We start from the raw sequence: 20,996 nt of genomic DNA, 5'->3' as shown, positions 1-20,996 counted from the left end.
TCGATGGTCGATGTCAATGCTATCCATGAGTTGTATATAGACAGCCCGGCATGAAGTGAGCATGATCAATGCGGACGAGAGACTTGAGAGGGATTGGACTGGTGGGCTGTAAACTCAATACGATTGATTACTTTGGTACCTCATCAATACGAAAAGTACCTTGCATCAGGAACCGCAGCGCGATCCAACTTAAAATACCCAGGTTGCAGCTTCTGGAAAACCTGCGTCGGATCATACTTCTTCGCGACAGTCTTCAACTTACTCTTACTAGCCGATCCATAGCTTGCAATAACATCTTGGAACATCGCTGCATAGTTCATGTACACCCAATCATTCTGCACACCCAACTTTACCGCATCGCTCTTGATAGCCTTCATGATATCGGACATGACCTTGTATACGGTTTCATCATCCGCAGCATTGTTCCACGAGCATGCTAGCTGGATAATATGAATAGGGCTACCGTTGGCATTAAATCCCAATGCGTTGCCACCGTTACGGGTACTGCCTTTGAGCGAACCATCCGTGATGTGCTGCCAGATAAGCACGGGGAATGCGCCTTCCACTGCTGACAGAGCGTCGATTGAATCGAAGAAGATGTCCACGGAGCGCTGAGCGATCTCGTACGAGGCTTTGACTGTAATGTCGTAGAAGATCTCACGCTGTCCATATGTATTGCTGGCTTCGTTGTCCACTACGTAAGAGGCATGGCCGCGAGTCTTTGTGCTGTCTGATATGGCAGTGATGTTGTAGAAAGGCGCCAGAATGGCAGACTCATTACCAGCTGGTGCGCCATACCAGAGCTCGGTCGAAGCAACCTTTGCGCCGGCATTTATCCAGGCGATCCAGCTGCCAGCCTTGGGGTCTTGGGCTGAGTCAAGTGTGAGGTCGATCCATGCTTTGACAACATCTGGGAAGACGTCCTCGGTGAAAGTGCGGGTTCCGCCCCAGATTTGGTCGTTTTTGAGTGGTTTCGTCCACAGGTTGAAGTTGGTCACTATGCCGAGATTGTTTCCTCCACCGCGGAGAGACCAGTACAGGTCTGGGAAGGTCTTAGGGCTTGCTGTGACTATAATGCCACTTGCAGTGACGATCTGATGAAGGTTAGAAGAAGACTTGTGAGGTATATGCAATTGCTTACATCGAAACTGGCAACGTTATCACATGCCAGACCATACTCGTTAGTGATGAACGAGATGCCTCCACCAAGGGTAAGACCACCAACACCGAGATCACCGATTCGACCAGCCACGACTGTGACACCAGTGGTCGACAATGCAGTCAGCACGTTACCCCAATTGTTTCCTGGCTGTACCGCGACAGTCTTCTTGTCTCCGGAAAGTTTGATGCCCTTCATGTTCTCGAATGATACGGTGATACCACCTTCAATGGTAGCTGCGCCAGCAAACGCACTATGACCGCCAGACTTGACGGCAAACGGACATTGTGAAAGCCGAGATAGAAGTACCATCACAGAAACCTCAGCAGGGCTTGAGGGTTTGAAGATACAGTATGGCCTCACATCGGCCGAGATCCCAGACCAGAACCCGGATGTGAATGCAGTGTAGCCAGCCTCATTTTGAAACTCGACAGACTTGTTGCCGTAAAGAACTTCGAGTGAAGAACACTACGTTTATTTCAGCTCTATCTCTGGTCAGACTCAAGAACACTTACGGCGATGTTGCAAGCCAAATCCGAAGACCGCTCCACAAGACCAGCTAGCTCTGGCAATGCTGAGATATTGACACCTTGATCAATTAGAGCCTCAGTGACGTTAAAGTCGGGAGCTTCGAACGTTTGAGAAGCGACGAGCGTAGCCAACGCCGCAAGCAAAAATGACCGCATATTGACTTGGGTTGGTATCGACAAGGTGGTGGGGAACCATTGCTATACGAGTGCAAGATCTGATTTTATATGTGCATAGCGCTCTGACACTCTTTCCTCAAGGATCAGAGACCCTTCTGGAAGGAGTCTAAGGCATCAAATGTGCGCAAGCGAATTTGTCGCTGCTGCTTGCCACCAAAGGGGTGCGGCTCGATGGCAGCCTCGCTCTTGTCCTCGCCTTCTGCATGCCCACCCGTGCCTTCTGACTAGCGGCACTAAACTAGTCAGCGGGCCGTGGGGAAGACGCGTCGTTCAACCGGTGCCAGGCACTTCGTGTCTCCCAAAATGCGTGAAGAGACGGCGAAGACAAAGTCTTTTGGTATCGCTCTCATATGTTCGATGAGGAGCGACTCGAGCACACTTTTCTCATCGGTAATCGGGGACTTTACGCATGAGCAAAAAGCAGGTGTCACTTCCAGACACGACTGCGCCGCAGTGCTGCAGTTCGGGGGAGGATATTACCTCGATCCTTCAGCAGGGATAGGTCCGTGATTGGCTCAGGCAAGTTTAGCGCTTCCCAAGATCCCGTCCGCCTCTTTTCATGCCGGTCGTTCCATCCCCAAAACACTTCACGACAGCACATGTGCTTCCTGCCGCTCGGCAATTCGGAGTCAGAATCAAGCAGGTAGGCCCATTTGCGGGTCGGTTAGATAAGCCTGCAGTCCCTATGCTGATCCTTCGGCTTATGTCCGCGAACCGTAACATCGGAAGGACTCAACTTTGGTCATCGTCTCGAAGACATCCCTTGGTGAAATCTCGTTTATGCATGATGCCGCTTTCAGTCAAATTCTAGACTTACAGCTATGAAGACGGCTCGCGTCTGAACCGGGCTGACGGTAGACTTGTCGAAAAGACTTGTCGCCACTTCGTCCCACTCCGCAAGAGATTTGTACATGGCTGAGCCGATTGTATGGACAATCAACTCTCATCTCTGTAAGGAAATTCACTTGGAATTCGTCAGTCTTCGCTCTGAGGGAATCGTGAACATCTTAACATACGGAGTACGCAACGATATTTTCTGCTTACAAGGGTTTGTACTCAATATCGACGTCCATGTTCTGCTTTGCCTCACAGGTGCATTACTTGTAGGATCCTTCAGCCGATGGATGAAACATGAAGAACAGGGAAAGAAGGCCAGGGTGTGGGGGTACACATCACGTCGCGGTAAGTTCCAGAAGGTCGACGTGCGGACATGATCGTCTCTGTTATCGTTAAAGACTTAGCACTCTTGCTCCCTGTGCACAGAATTTCCATTCTCCAAGTATAATTTTGCAGCCTTTTAGTATGTCTTCGAACGGCCTCACCGAAACTACCCTTCATGGTACCGCGATCGGACTCATGGTCGTGACGACTGCCATGGTTTTTGCGCGAGCTATACTACGAAGCGATCAGAAGAAATCCATCCAATGGGACGAGATCTGGTTGATTGTAGGATATATGCTCTTCATGGCTATCACCGGCGTCTACATCAATAAGACTAGTCTTTTATTTCGACTCCTAGCGGTCGAAGAAGGTCGCCTCGCCCCATACCCGAGTGTCAGCAAAGATGGATTCAATGCGCAGAAGACGTTCTTCTTTACTAGTCCAGGGTTATGGCTCACTTTGTGGAGCATCAAGTTTTCTCTACTGGCATTCTACAAGAGAATTATGGTGGGCGTAAAGCTGTACCTGACGCTGTGGTGGGTTGTACTTGCATACTGTGTGCTTGTGAGTTCCCTAGATCCAATGCATGTTCCCGTAAATAACCTTCACTTACATCTCAATAGACACTGGTTCTATCCATTATGTTACACATTACTGCCTGTGGATCTTCACCGTCATCGTGGTTCATAGAGAACGGATGTGGAGCCGACAACGTTCGAAAGAGCCTGATAAGCTTCTGGGAAGGATTTGCTGTGGACCTGTCGACAGATCTCATGAGTAGGTGCCCTCAATACCTTGCAGTGGGACGATATCCTGACGCATCCAACAGTAATGCTACTTCCAATCGGTATCATACGCAACCTTCAGATACCTCTAGCGCGCAAAATTCAGATCGGCGGCCTTTTTGCACTCGGCATCTTTGTCATCATCGCGAGCATTGTTCGAGTGATACAAGTTGGCGCAACGACTGGGGCAAGTAATACAACACCTTCATTGACATGGCTTGCTCTATGGAGTATCATTGAGTCATCTGTCGCTATCATGGTTGGCTGCGGTCCGGGTCTATACCGTAAAGCCAAGGCTGTCTACAGTAACACTCCAGTACATGCATACAACAGTCGCGGCTACATCAAGACTACAGCGGACAGGAGGCCAGAAACGAAAGGGAATGCAGATGACGAGTATGGCTTTCCGATGAAGATAATGAGCATCGATATCGCAGCTCGGGTCAGTAGAGGCGATAGTGAGGAGGAATTAGTTGGTCAAGAGATAAACGGTAAGATCCGAGTCACGAGGTCGGTTGTTATAAGTCACAAAAGCGAATAATATCGGAAGGGCTCAATTTTACTAGCTGGCTTGTCGCGCGGAGCCTCTTTACAGAGAATTCAATGCTATTGGACGTATCATTGGAAGAGGATCGTGATCATAGATTTCATGATTCGTCGCTACGTTGAACGTGACAAAGATACTGGAAATATACCCGAAATATCCCGTAAAGCTCTCTGAGAATGGTTGTTGTGAGTAAGGTTGCAAAGGAGAGGACATCCACATCTCGCGCGATCATCTTGCCCACCAACCACTGCGCAATTCGGTTCCAGATCATCAACAAAAACCTGAGCTAGGCGTTCTTGCTATGTTAATCATCATCATCGTCCAGCAGATGACCTCTGAGATCGCTGTAGACCACGACAGGTATGCCTTTGGCCCACCAGATGTCCAAGCTGCCGTACCGCTCGAAGCACTCCTCGTTATAGAGCTGCAATACCCATCGATCCTCCTGGCTCAACTCATCCCATGGTTTCAAGTCTTCTGTCAGCGAAAGTCGGTTTATCTCCTGCTCGACCGTATCGCTGTCTTCGATATCATTGATAGGCTCGTCGAGAAGATCTCGGTAGAGTTGGACGAGGTCGGGTGTTTTAACGGGTTCGCTCCAGTTGGTAGTAACACAGGGGAACTTTGCACGTTCTCGATGCTTCATCATCTCGGCCTTGGCGATGAACGGAAGGGTGTGGATAGAGACATCGGTTCCAATTCCAGAACCGAGCGCTTGTATCATCCTCGGCAAATCATTGTCAAAGACGGTCACAAACTTCTGCTGCTTGAGAAAGGGCACCTGATTTGAGTATCGCTCGGATGCCTTTGTATAGTAAGCAGCCTCGATGCTCAGGTAATCTCTGACCTTGATGGCAGCGGGCTCGTTCGCGTTCGAGGCAAAAGCGATGGTTACGAAGGGATTCTTCACACCAAGACCACCGTAGGCTTGTGGGAGATAGATGATTGGCTCAAGATCTTGCAGACTATGCTCCAGCTCGCATGATACAAAAGGTCTGAGCATATTTGCAACCCATCTGGTTAACTCGCTGCCACCAAGAACGATAGAGTAAATACGCCTGTACGTTGCTTTGATCATTCCGGTGTGTTGTTTGTTGAACACATTGGCAAGGGGGCCGAGCAAATGGGCTGCATAAGTACCGACAGTATCATTCCATTCATGAACCCACTCGAGTACGGTTGAACACGACTTGAGCCTCTGACTTGTGTTGGCTGCATAGAGGGCGACTTTGGAATCGTCGATTCCGACTTCGATGCCGTATGTTGAGTTTACCTGAAGGTCTATATCCAAGAATCCGATGGACAGCTTGTCAGTGGAGAAGAGACTGCGGAATTTTAATCCCATAACGTTGGAAAAATCAACAATTACTTCCTCAGCATGGCCAATTTGTACTTGCGGGCCAACAAAGTAGCAGTGGTCATGTACACGGTACATGTACGATCCTGTTGCCTTGCGTATGGCAAGATCGAGGAAGAAGAGTACGGCCTCGCTGAAGAAAATCTCCATGGAGTAGCCAAAGGAAACTCCACTTTCAGGCGTCATAGTTCGAGCCGCTTTCTGAGTAGAAGACTCAATGCTCAGCTTGGGCCTGAGAGCGCGGTTGAAGAGGCTGAGAAAGACGTCCGGAACACCAAGAAATCTCAACACCGTGATGATGGTACAGTGCTGCAATGTAGAGGCCAACGGATCGAAGTCCAGGGTTAAAGCGTTGACTTCGCCATCGAAAGCCCTGCGTATCTTGCATTCCACAGCCAAGGTTTTGATCAATCTTGCCTGGATGTCTTTCGACGAAGTCATCTTAGGTACGTCGCCATCATGTTTGGGCAGACGTGACATGAAGAAGTGCCGTTGGTAGTCATCTCGTCGTACACTTTCAACGTCCGTGAGCATGTCCGGTGGCGGCGGAGGATACATATGGATCACATGGCGCGCTGGGGGTACAATTGGGGTGAGACGCATGGTTCGAGGCTTCGTCTTACTCCTTCTGCATCCCTTTTTGGATTCGGGTGGTGGTGGAGGAGGACAAGGAGGACCCGTGTATCCACAAGGCGGTGGAGGCATAAATGAAGTATTGTCGAAAAAGAAAGCCCTCTTGTCGGCGTCTGCCCTTGCAAGTGGGGCGACTTCGAACGCTTTGGACTTATCAAAGTAGTCCCTGAGACATTCATTCAACTTCGTCGCCCATCTGATTGCACAGCAATGGAGGAACAGCATGTCGATAACTTCAACCTCAACGTTGACGTAGTGCTTTCCACGGATTGTCTTGCGTGTATCGACTGGTAAACCCACTTCTGCGTTCTTGTAGTTCCATTCGCGATAGCCCCTCGTGTTCAGCATTGCAGTTACCTCCAGTAACGCGTCTGGCGACTGCAGATAATTGATCAGGGTCTCTCTTCGCTCCTGGCTGATAGACTCTGATCGAATCAGGTCCGTGATGATCCATTTCAGAGTTTCTTGATCGACTTCAATGTTTCCGTTGCTAAGATCACTTCCGTATGCTCGCATTCCGTTGCGAATAGCTTGCAAATGGTCTTCTTCACCCGCGAATAAGCCCGAAAGATATTCATCAATCGAGGAGCTATCCACAGTTGTCTGCTGCGAACATGTCCTCACAAATTCTTCCAGAGCATCTTCACGGTCGTCATCAACAAACTCGAAATCATCTTCCACGGCCATGTCTTCAAGAAGTCTGGTAGCTGTCGTGTCGGTGTACACGTCTATAGCCTCTTTCATGAGTCGCGAATGTAGGCACGATACTTCCATGCGATTGCGGAACCTGCTCAGCTTATCGAGGAGAGCTTTTTCAAGCTTCAGCAGCTTGTTCTCGGTAACGATTTCGCCATCACGGGCTTGTTCAATACATCGCTTGGTGGTTTCTGATGTCCAGATGCCATCCTCCTTGTCGAACTTTGGATCAAGGTTCTCGATATCGTCCAAAAGCCTTTCCATTCGTCTGATAACACTGGGCTCTTCAGACTGCTTCGCATCTAGGAGATATCGCTGTTCGAAGGACTGTTTGGTATGTTCCAGCTCCTGCAGGCGGAGCTCGACCGCCTGTCGAGTGATCGGCGTGATTGCAAACGATGGCATGTTGTCTTAAATAGATGCCAAAATTGAGTGAGTAGCTGATACTCGAAGCTGGCTGAGAAAGCTGCTGTTTATCACTTAAGTTTGCTCACTTTGTGTCGCCAAGTCCGACCCAAGCACATAAGTCGCTGCATAGTGAGGTAGTCATCAGGCATCACGCATTTGGAGGCGAATGAGACACAGATTTGAAGGTACACAAAGATTAGTGTGCATGTTGTGGCAGGTCAACAGAAGAGGCCGTCCAGTGGCCATTTGCGACCCGTCCACGCAGGGTTAGCTCCAGAGCTTTCCCCGCACTCTCATCGGTCGCGACCATAGCATGCCAATCATACTTAACATGAAGACACACCTGGGAGCGTGACTTCGCTACTTGATTCTGTGAACACGCGCATCTTTGGTTGCTTTTGCTCAACACATCGTCATTGCAGTCACATGATGCTAAGGATGACGGATACCGGGTATATGTGGGTCTCATCCCACCTTAGTTTAGCTATGTAGGCCTAATACATGCGATTATTCTCCATCCACACTGTACATTTGCCTACAATACTATTTCATTTTGACACTGCCCTTCGGCCTACTGAGTAGCATATGTGGTGCAGACCCTTGCAACTTCTAGGCAGCAAAGCTTTACTACCACGAAGGAGCAGAGATTTCCAGATATAATCGCCACACTTATGTTGTGCTCTATTTGTCAAAATGCGCTCCAAATATTTTGGGAAACAACAGAGGGCGAGATTCCTCACCACCCTTCACTTACCAGCCTCGCTCAAGCTATTGAAAAAGGCTGTTTCCTATGTTGCTGTTTAGAAGACCGCTTGGAGTACCACGACATTGACATGAAACAGCCTGATCTTGACCGCTGTACACGATGGCACGTGTATGAAAACGATCCGAATTGGAGTGTGAACGATGTTCGCTGCTTCGATGTATGTTCTGGGACAAGGACCATCCCGATCATGCAGAAGTCCAACTGCAATGCTTCTCTCTAAGATCTAATTTCATCCGCGCTGACCCTGCCAGCTCGTCTGAAAAGAATATGGATAGCTCTCTGTCAATCTTCTCAGACTTTACGGACTCAGAACATACGATATCGCAGATCAAGAAATGGCTTGAGATATGCACATTAACGCATGATTCATGCATCCACCAGCGCAAGAACCTATGGACGCCATCGCGTTTACTCCAACTCTGTGACCTGGACAAAGAACCCAAAGTTCGCTTACGGAGCAGTTTGGAATTGGAGAGCGAACGTTACCTCACTCTCAGTCATTGTTGGGGCGCTAAGGGCAGCCAAAAACTGCAGCTCACCAAGGAAACCATCGAAGATTTTCATCGAGGTATTACTATCTCAACCCTGCAAAAAACATTCCAGGATATGGCGAATACCACTGCTCGTCTTGGATTCCAATACTTTTGAGTAGACTGTATGTGTATACTGAAGGACGATCCCGAAGACTGGAGACGCGAGTCTAGTTCAATGGGAACAGTGTACGCAAACAGCTGGCTCAATATATCTGCCACGTGGGCAGCGGACAGCAGCTATGGTTGCTTCACTCACCGCGATCTTTCGCGAGACTATCTCTACGTGGAAGAACCCTTGAATGGGTCGGAGAGGAAGAAGACTTGGATATTGACGTTGACATATGACTGGTCGGGTCAAGTAGAGCAAGCGCCAGTGAACGAAAGGGGTTGGGTCTTACAAGAGCGCATCCTTTCTCCCCGCATTGCGCGCTTCACAGGAACTCAGGTCGCTTGGGAATGTCAGCAGCTGCAGGCCACAGAGACATATCCTGATGGGATTATACTTCAGCAGGCCTTGTACAAATAATACCGGTATAATCTAGCCATCGACAATTCTATCAAGCACGACGGCCATGAAGATACCGAGTACTATTGGAGTCGTATACTGTACAAGTACACATCGTGTCAGTTGACTTTCAGTACTGATAGGTTGATCGCCTTATCTGGGATCGCGCGAAAAAATCAATGAAAGTAGATCGTGCGATTATATGGCGGGCCTATGGAGCAAAGACCTGCCTCATTGTCTCCTGTGGACGCTTTGGGACCCAAGTCCTCAATAGGAGACCTATATCGCACCTTCTTGGAGCTGGGCATCTAGATCGGGAGAAGTTATCAGTTCCGGATTTGCAGATCGAGACAACTCGACTGCGTACATGACAGCGCTGGACTATGCCAAAACACTCCGCAACCCAGAGGATCCGTATGGTCAGATAACAGACGCATTCATCAAAGTGCGAGCGAGATTGAGAATTGCGAGGTGGAGTGGAATGCAATATTTAGAGAAGCAAGGCGAAGATGTTTTCATTACGCTATCGGTGCCTGATGCACATTGCAGAACGGGGACTTCTACGTCAGCACGAAGATTCTCGAAGAGTGCAATCGTTCTTGATCATGATAGAGACTCTGATTTAGAGGAAGCATATTTTGCAAGTATAAGCGCAAACCTTAAGTTTCCGGTAGAAGAAGTGAATGAGAGTAGAAGTAGCAAAACCACAACGACATCTCAACGCGACAGTTATCTCGGGGAGCTACTGCTCCGGCGTCTTCCGTGCTCGCGGTTCGAACGTATAGGACTTCTGAGGTTGGACTTGCATCACAATGATGACCCTTGTGTTGACCTACCGGAACGAGAAATCACCATCATCTAGAGGAAGATAGCCAAGTATTATCGGAGCGAATCATTCATGAACATGTGCTTCATCAACAATATTCTAAACTCCTAATCATGACCGTGATTCATCGCCATTCAAAAACGCCAGCAGACCTTCATCAACGTCGTCCATAAGCACCCGCCTCCGCCCTCCTCTCCGTCCTCTTGAAGCCCAGACTTCCCGCCTTCCTACTCTTCCTAACAACCTCCTCCCCTCTATCTTCATCATCGTCCCCATCCAACACCTTCCTCCTGCCATACATTTCCATGTCCTTGGCATCATCATCATGCTTGCGATCATACTCGCTCTCCCGACTAAACAACGCCATCATATCCTTCATCGTCAAGTTTTTGATGGCCTTTCCACCTTCGATGGCCGCATTAGCGAGTTTACGCTTGGCCTCTTGTAATTCGAGAATGCGCTCTTCGACGGAGTTGTGGATGGAGAGGCGGTAGACTGTTACGTCGACGGTCTGGTTGAGACGGTGGACACGGTCGATGGCTTGTTCTTCTACGAACTGTCGATGTGCGTTAGTAAGTCGTTTTCTCGAGAGGGGAGGATAGGGTAGTACTTACGGGATTCCAGAATGGCTCCATGATGACAACGCGACTTGCGGCTGTGAGGTTGAGACCGAGACTACCACATTTCAAACTACAAAGCAGAACGCGTGTGCGCTTATCTTCACGTAACTTCTGGAGACTTGCTTCGCGGAGATCGTTACGCATGCTGCCGTCGTAGCGGGTGAAGTTATAACCTGCGCGTTGCAAGAAGGGTTCAATGAGGTCAAGCATGGAGGTGAATTGCGAGAAGACGATGACCTTATGTTCATCAGTCTCCTTTTCGAGGATGGCGAGCAGTTGCCGGATCTTCGTCGATGGTACTAGGTCCGAGGCGTTGTAGGAAGCTTCTGAGGTCTCGGATTCTGAGGCAGAGGCTTCTGAATCGGACTCAGAGTCTGAGGCGTCTGAATCACTGCCGCTTTCGCTGTTGGCTTCCTCACTGTCTGCCTCTTCATCTTCTTCATCAGAGTCAAGGTTGATGACCTTTTGTGGCTTCTTGAGTAGCTTCTTACGAGCAACAGGCGCTTCGTCTTCGCTATCAGTGTCATGAACGACGAAAGAATCCAGATTGCTCCTGCTCTCATCCTCGTCCGCAGATGTATCTGAGTCGACAGTAGCAAGCGTATCGCCGCCTCCTTCAGCATTCTCATCGTCGGTGCCACCAGCCTTGCCCAAATCTTCAGCATGTTGCTGGTCCTCAGGAACGAGCCATTCGCCCTCCTCTTCTTCGTCGTCACTATCGACAACGACGCGGCGATTGCGAGAATGCTTCGAGGCGGCTGGTTTTTGCTCCTCTTCTTCGTCATCGGAATCTATGACTGGTTTCGCTTGCCGGTGCTTTTTAGACTTGCCATCCTTGTGCTTATGTTTGCGGTCTTTCTTCGACTTGTGCCTAGTATGCATTAGTATATGGTATTATCGAGACTCTGCTGGATGCTGGCTTACTTCTTAGACTTCTTAGTAGACCCTAGAAGATCTTCTTCGCACTCCGTACAACGCGCTCCACCAGCAGCTGTATTATCACTATTGAGGTGGTTCTGACATATGTCACAGCGCTTTGCCGCAACGCTGAGTCCACCTAGAAGATCTGCTAGGTCGTCGGCATCGTCTTTGGCTGCGGCCTTCCTAGGAGTCTGGAGGCCAGCTGCAGCGTTCGAATTTGAACCGGTAGTTAAAGCGTCCTTGTCACCCTTGACATTGCTCTTTGTGAGGTTCGGATGATTACAAGCCTGTCGCAGGCGAAGGAGCAACACCAACGCTCCAATGTAATCCTGTTTCTCACCACCCATCATCTCGTCAAGACGAGCTTGTGTGCGGTCTCGTAACCGGTCGTAGAAGATGCGCTCTTTGGTTGTGAACTCGCCTATGATGGTCTCGACGTTTCGCGCAACAATGTGGAAAGCCGGCCGCTCCTCACCTTCCTTAGCTTTGCCACCGAAGTTCAGTGCACCGTCTTTGCGCAGGACGTCCTTCGTGCGACGCTTCATAAAAGCACGCAGAAATACCTGCAGTCGCTTCATAGCAAGGTTGCCTCGACCGTTCTTCATTGGTTGCGCTATAGAGTCCTTCCAAGCCGAAAGCTCACAGTACGGTTGTATACGAAGGAACTTGATCAGACTCTGTAGCTCGTCGATGTTGTTCTGCATTGGTGTACCAGTAAGGCACCATCGGTAATGCGAGCGCAGCTCGTAACAAGCCTTGGCCATCTTCGTGGTGCGGTTCTTGATGGTATGGGCCTCGTCCAGCATGATGCGATACCATGACACGGCGAAACAGCCCTTCTTCAGACCATCGGGGCCGTCACCACATTTCGCAAAGTCGGTCGCCAAGCTGTTGAAGGTGGTGATAACGACGTCGTATTGCTTCAGCTTCTCGGCTGACTCTGTGCGGTTGGGACCGTGGTGTACGAGGACTTTGAGAGCGTGCGACTTGGTGACTTTGTCCTTGATCTCAGCTTCCCATTGCTTGATCAGTGCTAGTGGAGCAATGACGAGAGTGCCCTTGCCGGTGGAATCGGATATCTTGTTCTTCTTGTTCTCTGGCTCCACGCCCTTTTCCGGTCGAGGGTTTGAGAGAATGAGCGCAAGAGACTGTACAGTCTTTCCGAGACCCATGTCATCTGCTAATATACCGCCCTTTGGCAACTTGGCCTTCTTGTTGTGATTGCCAGTCTCCTTCTCGATCATCCAAGCCACACCGTCGACCTGATGAGGCAAGAGCTTCACTTTGAGACCTTCCACTGTGCCGTCATCTTCTTCTTCTTCCTCTTCAGGTTCAGCCTCGGCTTTAGTTTCCTCGTCCTTAACGGCAAGCGCTTGTAACCGGTCAGCTAGAGAGTTGCCAACGTCTTCCTCTTGTTGCTTCTTCTTCTTACGAAGACGCGTCCTGGGAATCTTCTCGTTTTCTTCATCAAAAGCGCCCTCAAGTAGCGCCTTGATGTTCTCGCTAGTCGCAGCAGGGTCGACGTAGGCGTATGGATCTGGCTCGCCAAATCGACTACCCTCTCTTCGGATGGCCTCATCTGGGTCGAAATTGTCTTCATCGTCCAATATAACCGTCTGGCGCGCTTGTTGTAGCGGGTTGTGTGTTCCTTTGTTCAACGGCGCGAAGTTATCGGCGTGGCCCATAGAGGAATAGATCGGTCGAGGAGGTGGAAGACTAGTCTTGGCTGCGGGGTTGTATGGTCGGGCGATAGGTACAGGACCGCCTTGGGACGGTCTGGGTTGGAACTGGGAGGCGGGAATTTCGAAGATGTCTGAACCAGTCGACGAGGTAGACGCCGTGCTGTAACGCGAACTTGACGACATAGACGGGACCTTGAAGGGTCGCTGTAGAGGATCGGTACTTCCGCTAGCAGCTGAATTCTGCAACGGTCTAGAAGCTCCAGAGTATTGCGACGGCAGTTTGGTCGTCTGGCTATGCTCCGGCCGCATCTGTCCTGGCTTGGGCTTGTTGAAGAGGTGAGCAAACTCTTTGCTGCGGTCCTTCTTCAGAGGGTTCCTCAACGGGCTAGTCTCTCCAAACTGTGGTGCTGTATTTCTGAGGTCTTGTAGAGGCTTTGGTGGGGGCGCCGTTCCATCTCGTGGTGGGGGAGCCACGGGAGGCTCTCTCTCACGCACCATCTTGAGTCTGTGTTGGAGGTCGGCCTTCTGTTTCGTGTGGCTCGCAGGGCTCTCAATATCGTCGAAGAGGTTGCTCGAATCGCCGAGTAGGGAAGTCGACTGTTCGTGAGGGTAGTCGCTATCTTCGGATGTGTACGTGGGCTTGGTGGCCGCTGGTGTCTTGAAGGCAGGCTTCTGAGCGGAGGAGAAGGTATCGATCGGTCGAAAAGGCGCACGGTATTTCCTCTGAGTGCTTTGGCTCATCGACTCATCCAGACTGGTCGCTTTGTTGGTGTTCCTGCAGACTGACTGTTGTCGCGACGAGTGTGCCCCTCGTGTTGTTTGCCAAATTAGGCGCTCCACTCGACGCACGTTGCCACGACGAAGGGTAAAAGTGGGGTCCTCAACACGTGGGACACGCGTAAACAACGACGCGCTATCACAGGATCTACACTATCAGCTTCAGGGTCTACTCACACCACGGGTGCCTAGTAGACACGTCATCAGCCCTTTCTTGGATACGATGGCATGAAAGCAGGGTGGCCGTCTTAGATTGGCTTCGCCGAAGACAATGTAAGACGGCGGCCTCAGGCCAAATTGGCAGTCTTCTAAAGCTGGCATCACAGTGGATCAATCGCCGGTTCGCCTATGCCTATCAGAAAGACGTTCAGATAATCCTGTCTTTACCCCAATCGGAAACGCACTCAACAGCTAAAGCTACAACTATAGTGCACTGGAGGCTTGCTATACCTGAATGTTCGCCCATTACATCTTCACCCAAACATCTTCCCGTTTCTGCCGCCTCTTCGCTTCACGTGCAGCAAATATGATGAGCCCTCCAGCCACTAGTACACTGCCCGAAAATGCCTGTGCTCCAGCATATGATCCCCCACTCGATGTAATGATAGCGCCACATACTGGAGAACCCAGTAACGCGCCAATTCCAATAGCCGCGAACACAATGCCAAACGAGGCTCCCATCTTAGACGTATCCGAGATAATGATGGGGACGATCGCTAGGGAGAGCGACTGGACTCCTCCGACAGAGAGACTGTAGAATGTTGTCCACGCGTATAGCCCGGGAGTCGAGTGTACCGGTATCCAGGTATACATGCATAGCGCAGAGCAGAAGATGAATGTTATGTAGACATTCATAGTACCGCAGTACCGGGCAATCAGGCTGGGTAGCAGCCGACCTGCAAATCCGATGCCATTCAGAACCAAGGTAAGGTTGAGAGAGTCGGTGTATGACATTCCCCGCTTCTCTCGCGCATACGAACTGAGGAAGAAGAATGGGAAGAAGACGCCCAAATAGGCCTGCAGTTCTGTCAGTGGTGTGAGTGGGAAGGCATAATGTCGACAACCTACCAAAAAGGATCCTACGAGGAGTAAGTTGAATGCAGTCTCCCTAAAGACCGACACATCCAACAGCGGACCCGACTTCCGCGCTGCTCTCTTCGGCTTCCCACACACCAGCGCAACCGCAAAAGTACCCAACTGTATAAACCCGATCGCTCTCAATGTCCATCCAAAGCCAATACTCGGCAACAGCGTTCTCACCATACTAGGGTAAATGAGTCCCCCAGTCACACTTCCACACGCCGCAATGCCCGTAACAAGCGGCAGCCTTCTCTTGAAATATGTCGTGACAAGCGTCGACATGGGCGTAAGCAGACACCCATTCCCAAGACCCGTGCAGACGCCCTGTGCGAGGAGAACTTGCCAGTAAGTCTCGCTGAGAGAAGTCATGAAAGTGCCTAGTACAACCAGAAACGCACCAGTGGCTGTGACATAACGGTAGTAGCCTGCGTCTGTGAGACGCCCGCTGACGATACCGGTGAAGAAGAGAAGGAAGACGGCTATGGAGCCTACCCAGGCGATGTCAGACCGTGTTCTGTGGAGTGTGGAGACGTAGTAGGTTTGGAAGACACCGTAGGATATTATCATGCCCCTATCTTGGTCGTTAGTAGAGTTTGGGTGGTTGGATTTGGGGAGCTTGTTACGCACCATGTGTTCATGATGGCGAGGAAGAAAGCCACGACTGTCAGAAGTGATATATCAGCATCTCAGCGAACCGACTCTTGACGACCTTGCAATTTACCTGCCAGCCAGGCTACTAGGCCTCCTTCGGGTGTTGCTTGAGCAACTTCTCCCTCATAGGGTTGGTCCTTGACACTCAAGCTTGAAGTTGCTAAAGTCGCTGACCCTGAGTCCTCATGTACTGCTTGGTCATGATCCGGTGTTGTCGAGGATACCTTGCTCTCATGGTCTTCCACAGTTTTGCTTCCAAACATGATGTGCTTATCTCTGACTAAGTTCGCCAGAGAAGGAGTGTTGATCTGATGAAAGTTCTGCTAGGAGATGCTTCTCATCCGTGCCAGGGGTTGGAACTATATATGATGAATGGCTCACACCATTGATGAGAGGAGAGATTTCCTCACTTGTGCGAGAAATTCGTACGAATTGATAATCAGGTACTAAAGCCACGCTTTGCTCGATGACATGCAGTTTCTTAGGTGTAGATGGATTTCGCGCTATGCTCAACGTGGTACCATATGCCGACCCACAAGTCTTTTCACGTACACAAAAGCTCACAGTCTCTTTCTCGCTGGCACATCTCGTAGAACAGTGTTCACAGACTGATGGGTAGACTTTTCCACTCCCTTGGAGGTTTTATTCGCTTCAATACAATTTCATTTCCTTGTATCTAAAACAAATATCCGATCGAATATATGTATGAAGCTCAGCCAGAAACTTCACAGTCGCAAGTAGTGGTCAACTGTCAGCCGATGTAAACTGGTAATCGGCTACCGTAGTACTGAGAGGGAAGGGGGTGCGAATTCTCACATGGTATGTGAGCACGCATCCACAGAAAAGCCCGGAAGACTAACGTGATCCAAGCTTCCTCCACAAGGTCAGCATCAATGTTCCTTCCCTGCGTCATGAACCGAACATAGTCCGGCATGTAAAACCAATAGTACATCATTGCTTCACCCCTCCAGTATCTGTCTCCACCGGTAGGTATATTATGACCACGACCATCCGCAATCGCCGATAAGGCGTCTGGGTAGGATCGGGGTGCTTCTCGGAGATGGGCCGTAACAAGATCCATGTAGTGCGCCCGTTTCCATTTTTGATTATGCGCATAATTCGTTCTTGGTTGAATTCCTTGGAAGTATTCGGTAGTATCTTTGTAAAGAGACTCCAGGTCATCGTAGTAATGCACAGAACGGTCCATCAAACTCGGACTAATACCGTCCCACTCGACTCCGTATTTTTCCTTGAGATCCTCATAGTTCTTTGCAATCTTGCGAGTCTGAATAGTGCCTTTACGCCTGTTGTATTCGACCAGCTGATCGTAGAAGACCCTGTACGCTGGACAATACCAGGTCAATCCTAAGGTATTCTGGGGTCCTAGGGGTTGAGGGTAGCAGTTGACTCGTGAGGCTGGCTGACGCAGCCAAGGTGCGACCATTGGCACAATATCGCAGAAACCATGAAGGTAGCCAGGATGCCGGCTTTGCGTTTGTCCAAGATGCTGCAATGCGACTCCATCAGGGTCAAGTCGTTGGAGAGTAGCAAAAGCATCGTCGTTGGTGCCCACAGTGAAGGTGGGAAGAGACAACTCTTGATTTCCTGGAAGTATGCCAAACCACATACTATCAGCTTCTGGAGTACATATCCATCGGTCAATCTCGATGGGAATCGGAGCAGGATTCAGCTTCTCGTATCCTCTTTTACCATCCTCTGCATCGGAATAAGGATTATTTCTACGCTTCGACGCCCACCTTTTATACAGGGATTGTTTTCTATCATCTCGAGAGACCGCGTTATTTCCATGAAAGGCCCTAGTGTAGCCTAGTAAAGTTCCAAGTCCACGAACGTTCATTGCTGAAAATATATGCTCCCTACCTTGCCCTTCCATGATACCTTCTGGAGGCCGAAACTCTTTCCATACAACTCCCATGCGGCAAGTAAGAATCGCGATATCAGATGACGAGGTGACTGCAAAAGGACGTGCAACATCAGGTGGCATAAAGTCCCATGATCGTTGCCTCTTGCGAACCGCGGGCCAACTTGATTGTGGAAGAGGTCGCTCGGGACGCAGAGCAGCGCTGGTCTCGTGCAACGCAATCAGAAGAGGTATCCAACAAGCCAGCTCGCCGTTCGGGTCATTTGTCGTATCATCCTCTTTTGGGACAAATGTTTCGGCACGAGACTTATCTTCCCCAGTTATTGCGATTATCTCCGAGTCTTTAAGAGGGTAAGGTGCAAGGACAATCTCTGGTGTAATGAAACGCGTTTCGAACCGAAATTGAGTCCAACGCCAATGTCTGTGGGTATTCTTGCTCCATTTCCCCATAACAGATGCTTGACACTTTCGATGACCTTCAACGGTACCAAAAACTTGCGCGAGGAGCTGAGCCAACGCAATGACTAGCGCAACGAGGGAGATAATGAGTGCAACAAGTGCATTACTATCAAGCGCCATGATCAGTCAATAGTTTGAACGACGTTACTATGTAGTTGTAGAGGGATGTGTGATGTGTGTGTTCCACTAGAGGAGAGAACTGGTTTATTCTCATAATTTACTAGTGGTCAGGCCACTACGAAAATGAAGAGTATATAAGGTTTCTCGAATCTCAGCTTTTGGCAGTCGAACCACTTTTCCCCGCCCGCTTCAGCCGCACATATGACTACCGCTCATCAGCCGCAGTACAGCCACTGGCTTTATGCAACATGCATTGCTGGTCATCCTGTGTAAAATTGCCGCCCCAGTTTTTGAAGGTTCAAAAAGTGCGTTCGCGCAAATAATCGCTCTACTCTTACACTGTATGGTGCTTTATTAGTTAGGAAAATATATACATTCTCAGGCTTCATCATTAAATGAGCCTCCTTTTCAAACACACGCATCAGACATACTGCTAGACATGTTCATGGAAAAGATTGGTCATTGTGTCTGAAGGAAGCTGCAAAACTTGAGCAGCCTCTACAAATATTGCTATTAGGCACCCCAGATTTCAATATGCAACCCAAAATCTGATTTTACATGAGTAGTATTCTTATATGTCCCCAACTCAATTGATCTCCACAGCCTTACCAGAGTTCAGCCAACGAACCTTCTCCAGGACGCCTTCCTCTTTGAATCCCTGCGCGAGCTCATTTCCACCTTGTTTGAAATGATCCCACGACTCGTAGTGCATAGGAACAAGCACATCTGCCTTAAGGTCCTTCAGGAGACGAGCAGCCTGTCGGCCATCCATGGTGATTTGTAAACTATCGCCTGGCTGAACCGGCTTTCCCTCATCGGTAAACTCGTAAAAGGTTGCTTTACCGCAATTCATGAGGGCGGCAGTAATGTGGTACTTGTATGCGATCTTCGACAGCTCCTCAATGTATACTGTGTCGCCAGAGAAGTAGATGGCGTTCGGGCGACCATCAGCTGCCGCTCCAAAGTCCTCAGTGTGTACAACGAATCCGACACATTCGTGTCCAGGCCAGTGCTTGCAGGGCGTGGCAGTGATGTGGAACACTTTTCCTGCGTTGCGAACATCTCTCCCTTGCTAGTCGCTGAAACCAAGAACACTGGGTCGGGGGGCGAAGTTCTTTGCGCCATCGTTGGTTGTTACTACGTGACGGCCGTCGAGAGGTCGTTGTCCGAACTCATCTAGATTATCGGGGTGGTTCTCGTGACTCAGGAGAACGGCGTCGATGTGCGGTAGTTCATCCAGCTTCGAGCGGGGTCATCGTGAACTTTGAGGGCTGCGACGTCGTTCTACTCGGTACCAGCAGGGAAGAAGAGAGGGTCGGTAAGGAAGATGATGCCATCAATATCGAGGATGGCAGTAGCCGTTGCCATGTGTGTGATGCTGACTTTGTTCTTGAACGTGAAGGCTGACATGGTTCAGTGTCGATATCTTGATGCTGTTTGGAGAGGAAATTGCTGATGATAGATAATGTGTGGAAGACGGAGTACCTAGGTATCTAGCTGGCGTCTTTCAATGCACTGCAGTGCAGCCACTAGCTTTATGCCAAACTTCATCAGTGATGAAGTCCATAGTGAATTCTAGTTTTGAGCAAGTCGAACGCTGATGAATATTGTACTCTCTTGCTTTATAATCAACAAAAAATTCTCGCGCGATTATGATGAGTCTTGGTAAAGTGAATAGGAAACGAGATCGATGTCTGGGTGTTGTGACGCTATAGCTGCAGGCGCTAACATCAATCCAGTGTAACGTCGGAACGGCTCTAACATCTGCATAGCTAAGCCGGCGCTAGGCTCAAAAAGGCAGCATTACTTCCTGCAATGCGCCTGCGTTACTGAGCTCACTGCCTTACATCCCAATGTTCAAGCGACACCTTCTCAGTTAATCTCATCTTAAACCAGCTCTTTTGGTGGTGCCCCACCCTACACTATTCGCTTCAGGAGTAAAAACCCGAACCCGATCTCTACTTTCCGATTGCGGTAGTATATCGCGGTCGCTTATTTGCTCACCTGCGCGTACCTCTGCCATGAAGGTCAGAAAAAAGAATCTCTGTGACACTTGCCGCAAACGCAAACTCCAGGTCTGTTCATATCTCTCTTTGTTTTCGGAGCAAGTAGGCTAATTCTATTGGCCCTGGAACAGTGCGACGGAAAACGCCCATCATGTACTCAATGTGTTTTCAGTAATCGAACATGCGAAGGATACCCGGACGCCCTATTTGTACCCTTCGTTGCCACCAAAGCGGCAGTAAAGCCAAGAACTGCGCGTCCAAAATCGGTATCGCGGACAGCACAGTCGGTCTCGACATATGCGCGATGTCCCTCCGCTGCTAAATCGGGTTCGGCTCAGGATAAAGATTCACCTATACCTTCCCGAAACGACACCAATTTATCCGGTGGTTCGCCTTCTCTAAATCGATCTTATACTCAGGGTCTTGCTACGATACAAGATAAAGTCGCGTTAATCTTGCGCAACTTCATACCCTTACACGAGTTGGAGTTCAACTCGGCAGACGCGACTGAGCAATGCTCGCGGTTCTGCGGCTCCTGGGCGAAAGCCCTACCCGAGCTGACCGCTGATATGACTGGTCCTTTTGCTCAATGTTTAGATTCAGCTGTCAGTGCTTTAGCACTATCCATAACCGCTTATCGAAATCGCCAGAATCTCCTAGATGCTATAGTCGCGCAATACGAGGAGAGTCTTCACCTACTAGGGCAGAGTCTTGC

The 20,996-nt window shown here is 49.7% G+C and overlaps 7 protein-coding genes across 7 annotated transcripts; 1 reads left to right on the top strand and 6 right to left on the bottom strand.

Annotated features, from left to right (window-relative positions):
- Positions 1 to 143: 143 nt before the first annotated feature.
- Positions 144 to 1,845, bottom strand: AA0111_g8892 (hypothetical protein; the record flags this gene model as incomplete). Its single annotated transcript, XM_028655389.1, has 3 exons — positions 144 to 1,094; positions 1,142 to 1,627; positions 1,675 to 1,845. 3 exons carry the CDS (start codon positions 1,843 to 1,845, stop codon positions 144 to 146), a joined length of 1,608 nt encoding a protein of 535 aa, XP_028503569.1.
- Positions 1,846 to 3,168: 1,323 nt separating this feature from the next.
- On the top strand, positions 3,169 to 4,353 carry AA0111_g8891 (hypothetical protein; the record flags this gene model as incomplete). The annotated part of the gene is made up of 3 exons (XM_028655388.1): positions 3,169 to 3,591; positions 3,651 to 3,804; positions 3,857 to 4,353. 3 exons carry the CDS (start codon positions 3,169 to 3,171, stop codon positions 4,351 to 4,353), a joined length of 1,074 nt encoding a protein of 357 aa, XP_028503649.1.
- A 310-nt stretch (positions 4,354 to 4,663) lies between these two features.
- AA0111_g8890 (hypothetical protein) lies at positions 4,664 to 7,450 on the bottom strand (the record flags this gene model as incomplete). The annotated part of the gene is made up of 1 exon (XM_028655387.1): positions 4,664 to 7,450. One exon carries the CDS (start codon positions 7,448 to 7,450, stop codon positions 4,664 to 4,666), a length of 2,787 nt encoding a protein of 928 aa, XP_028503628.1.
- A 2,790-nt stretch (positions 7,451 to 10,240) lies between these two features.
- AA0111_g8889 (hypothetical protein) lies at positions 10,241 to 14,047 on the bottom strand (the record flags this gene model as incomplete). Its single annotated transcript, XM_028655385.1, has 3 exons — positions 10,241 to 10,639; positions 10,698 to 11,574; positions 11,628 to 14,047. The coding sequence occupies 3 exons, from the start codon at positions 14,045 to 14,047 to the stop codon at positions 10,241 to 10,243; spliced, it is 3,696 nt and encodes a 1,231-aa protein (XP_028503491.1).
- A 501-nt stretch (positions 14,048 to 14,548) lies between these two features.
- Positions 14,549 to 16,077, bottom strand: AA0111_g8888 (hypothetical protein; the record flags this gene model as incomplete). The annotated part of the gene is made up of 4 exons (XM_028655384.1): positions 14,549 to 15,100; positions 15,152 to 15,734; positions 15,791 to 15,824; positions 15,885 to 16,077. 4 exons carry the CDS (start codon positions 16,075 to 16,077, stop codon positions 14,549 to 14,551), a joined length of 1,362 nt encoding a protein of 453 aa, XP_028503626.1.
- A 488-nt stretch (positions 16,078 to 16,565) lies between these two features.
- Positions 16,566 to 18,275, bottom strand: AA0111_g8887 (hypothetical protein; the record flags this gene model as incomplete). The annotated part of the gene is made up of 1 exon (XM_028655383.1): positions 16,566 to 18,275. One exon carries the CDS (start codon positions 18,273 to 18,275, stop codon positions 16,566 to 16,568), a length of 1,710 nt encoding a protein of 569 aa, XP_028503495.1.
- Positions 18,276 to 18,861: 586 nt separating this feature from the next.
- On the bottom strand, positions 18,862 to 19,685 carry AA0111_g8886 (hypothetical protein; the record flags this gene model as incomplete). The annotated part of the gene is made up of 2 exons (XM_028655382.1): positions 18,862 to 19,322; positions 19,571 to 19,685. 2 exons carry the CDS (start codon positions 19,683 to 19,685, stop codon positions 18,862 to 18,864), a joined length of 576 nt encoding a protein of 191 aa, XP_028503494.1.
- Positions 19,686 to 20,996: the final 1,311 nt, after the last annotated feature.

This window comes from Alternaria arborescens (assembly GCF_004154835.1).
Source record: "Alternaria arborescens strain FERA 675 chromosome Unknown contig_23, whole genome shotgun sequence".
Classification (NCBI taxonomy): Eukaryota; Fungi; Ascomycota; class Dothideomycetes; order Pleosporales; family Pleosporaceae; genus Alternaria; species Alternaria arborescens.
The sequence above is the reverse complement of the archived record's forward strand: the minus strand, read 5'-3'. Positions and strand labels throughout refer to the sequence as shown.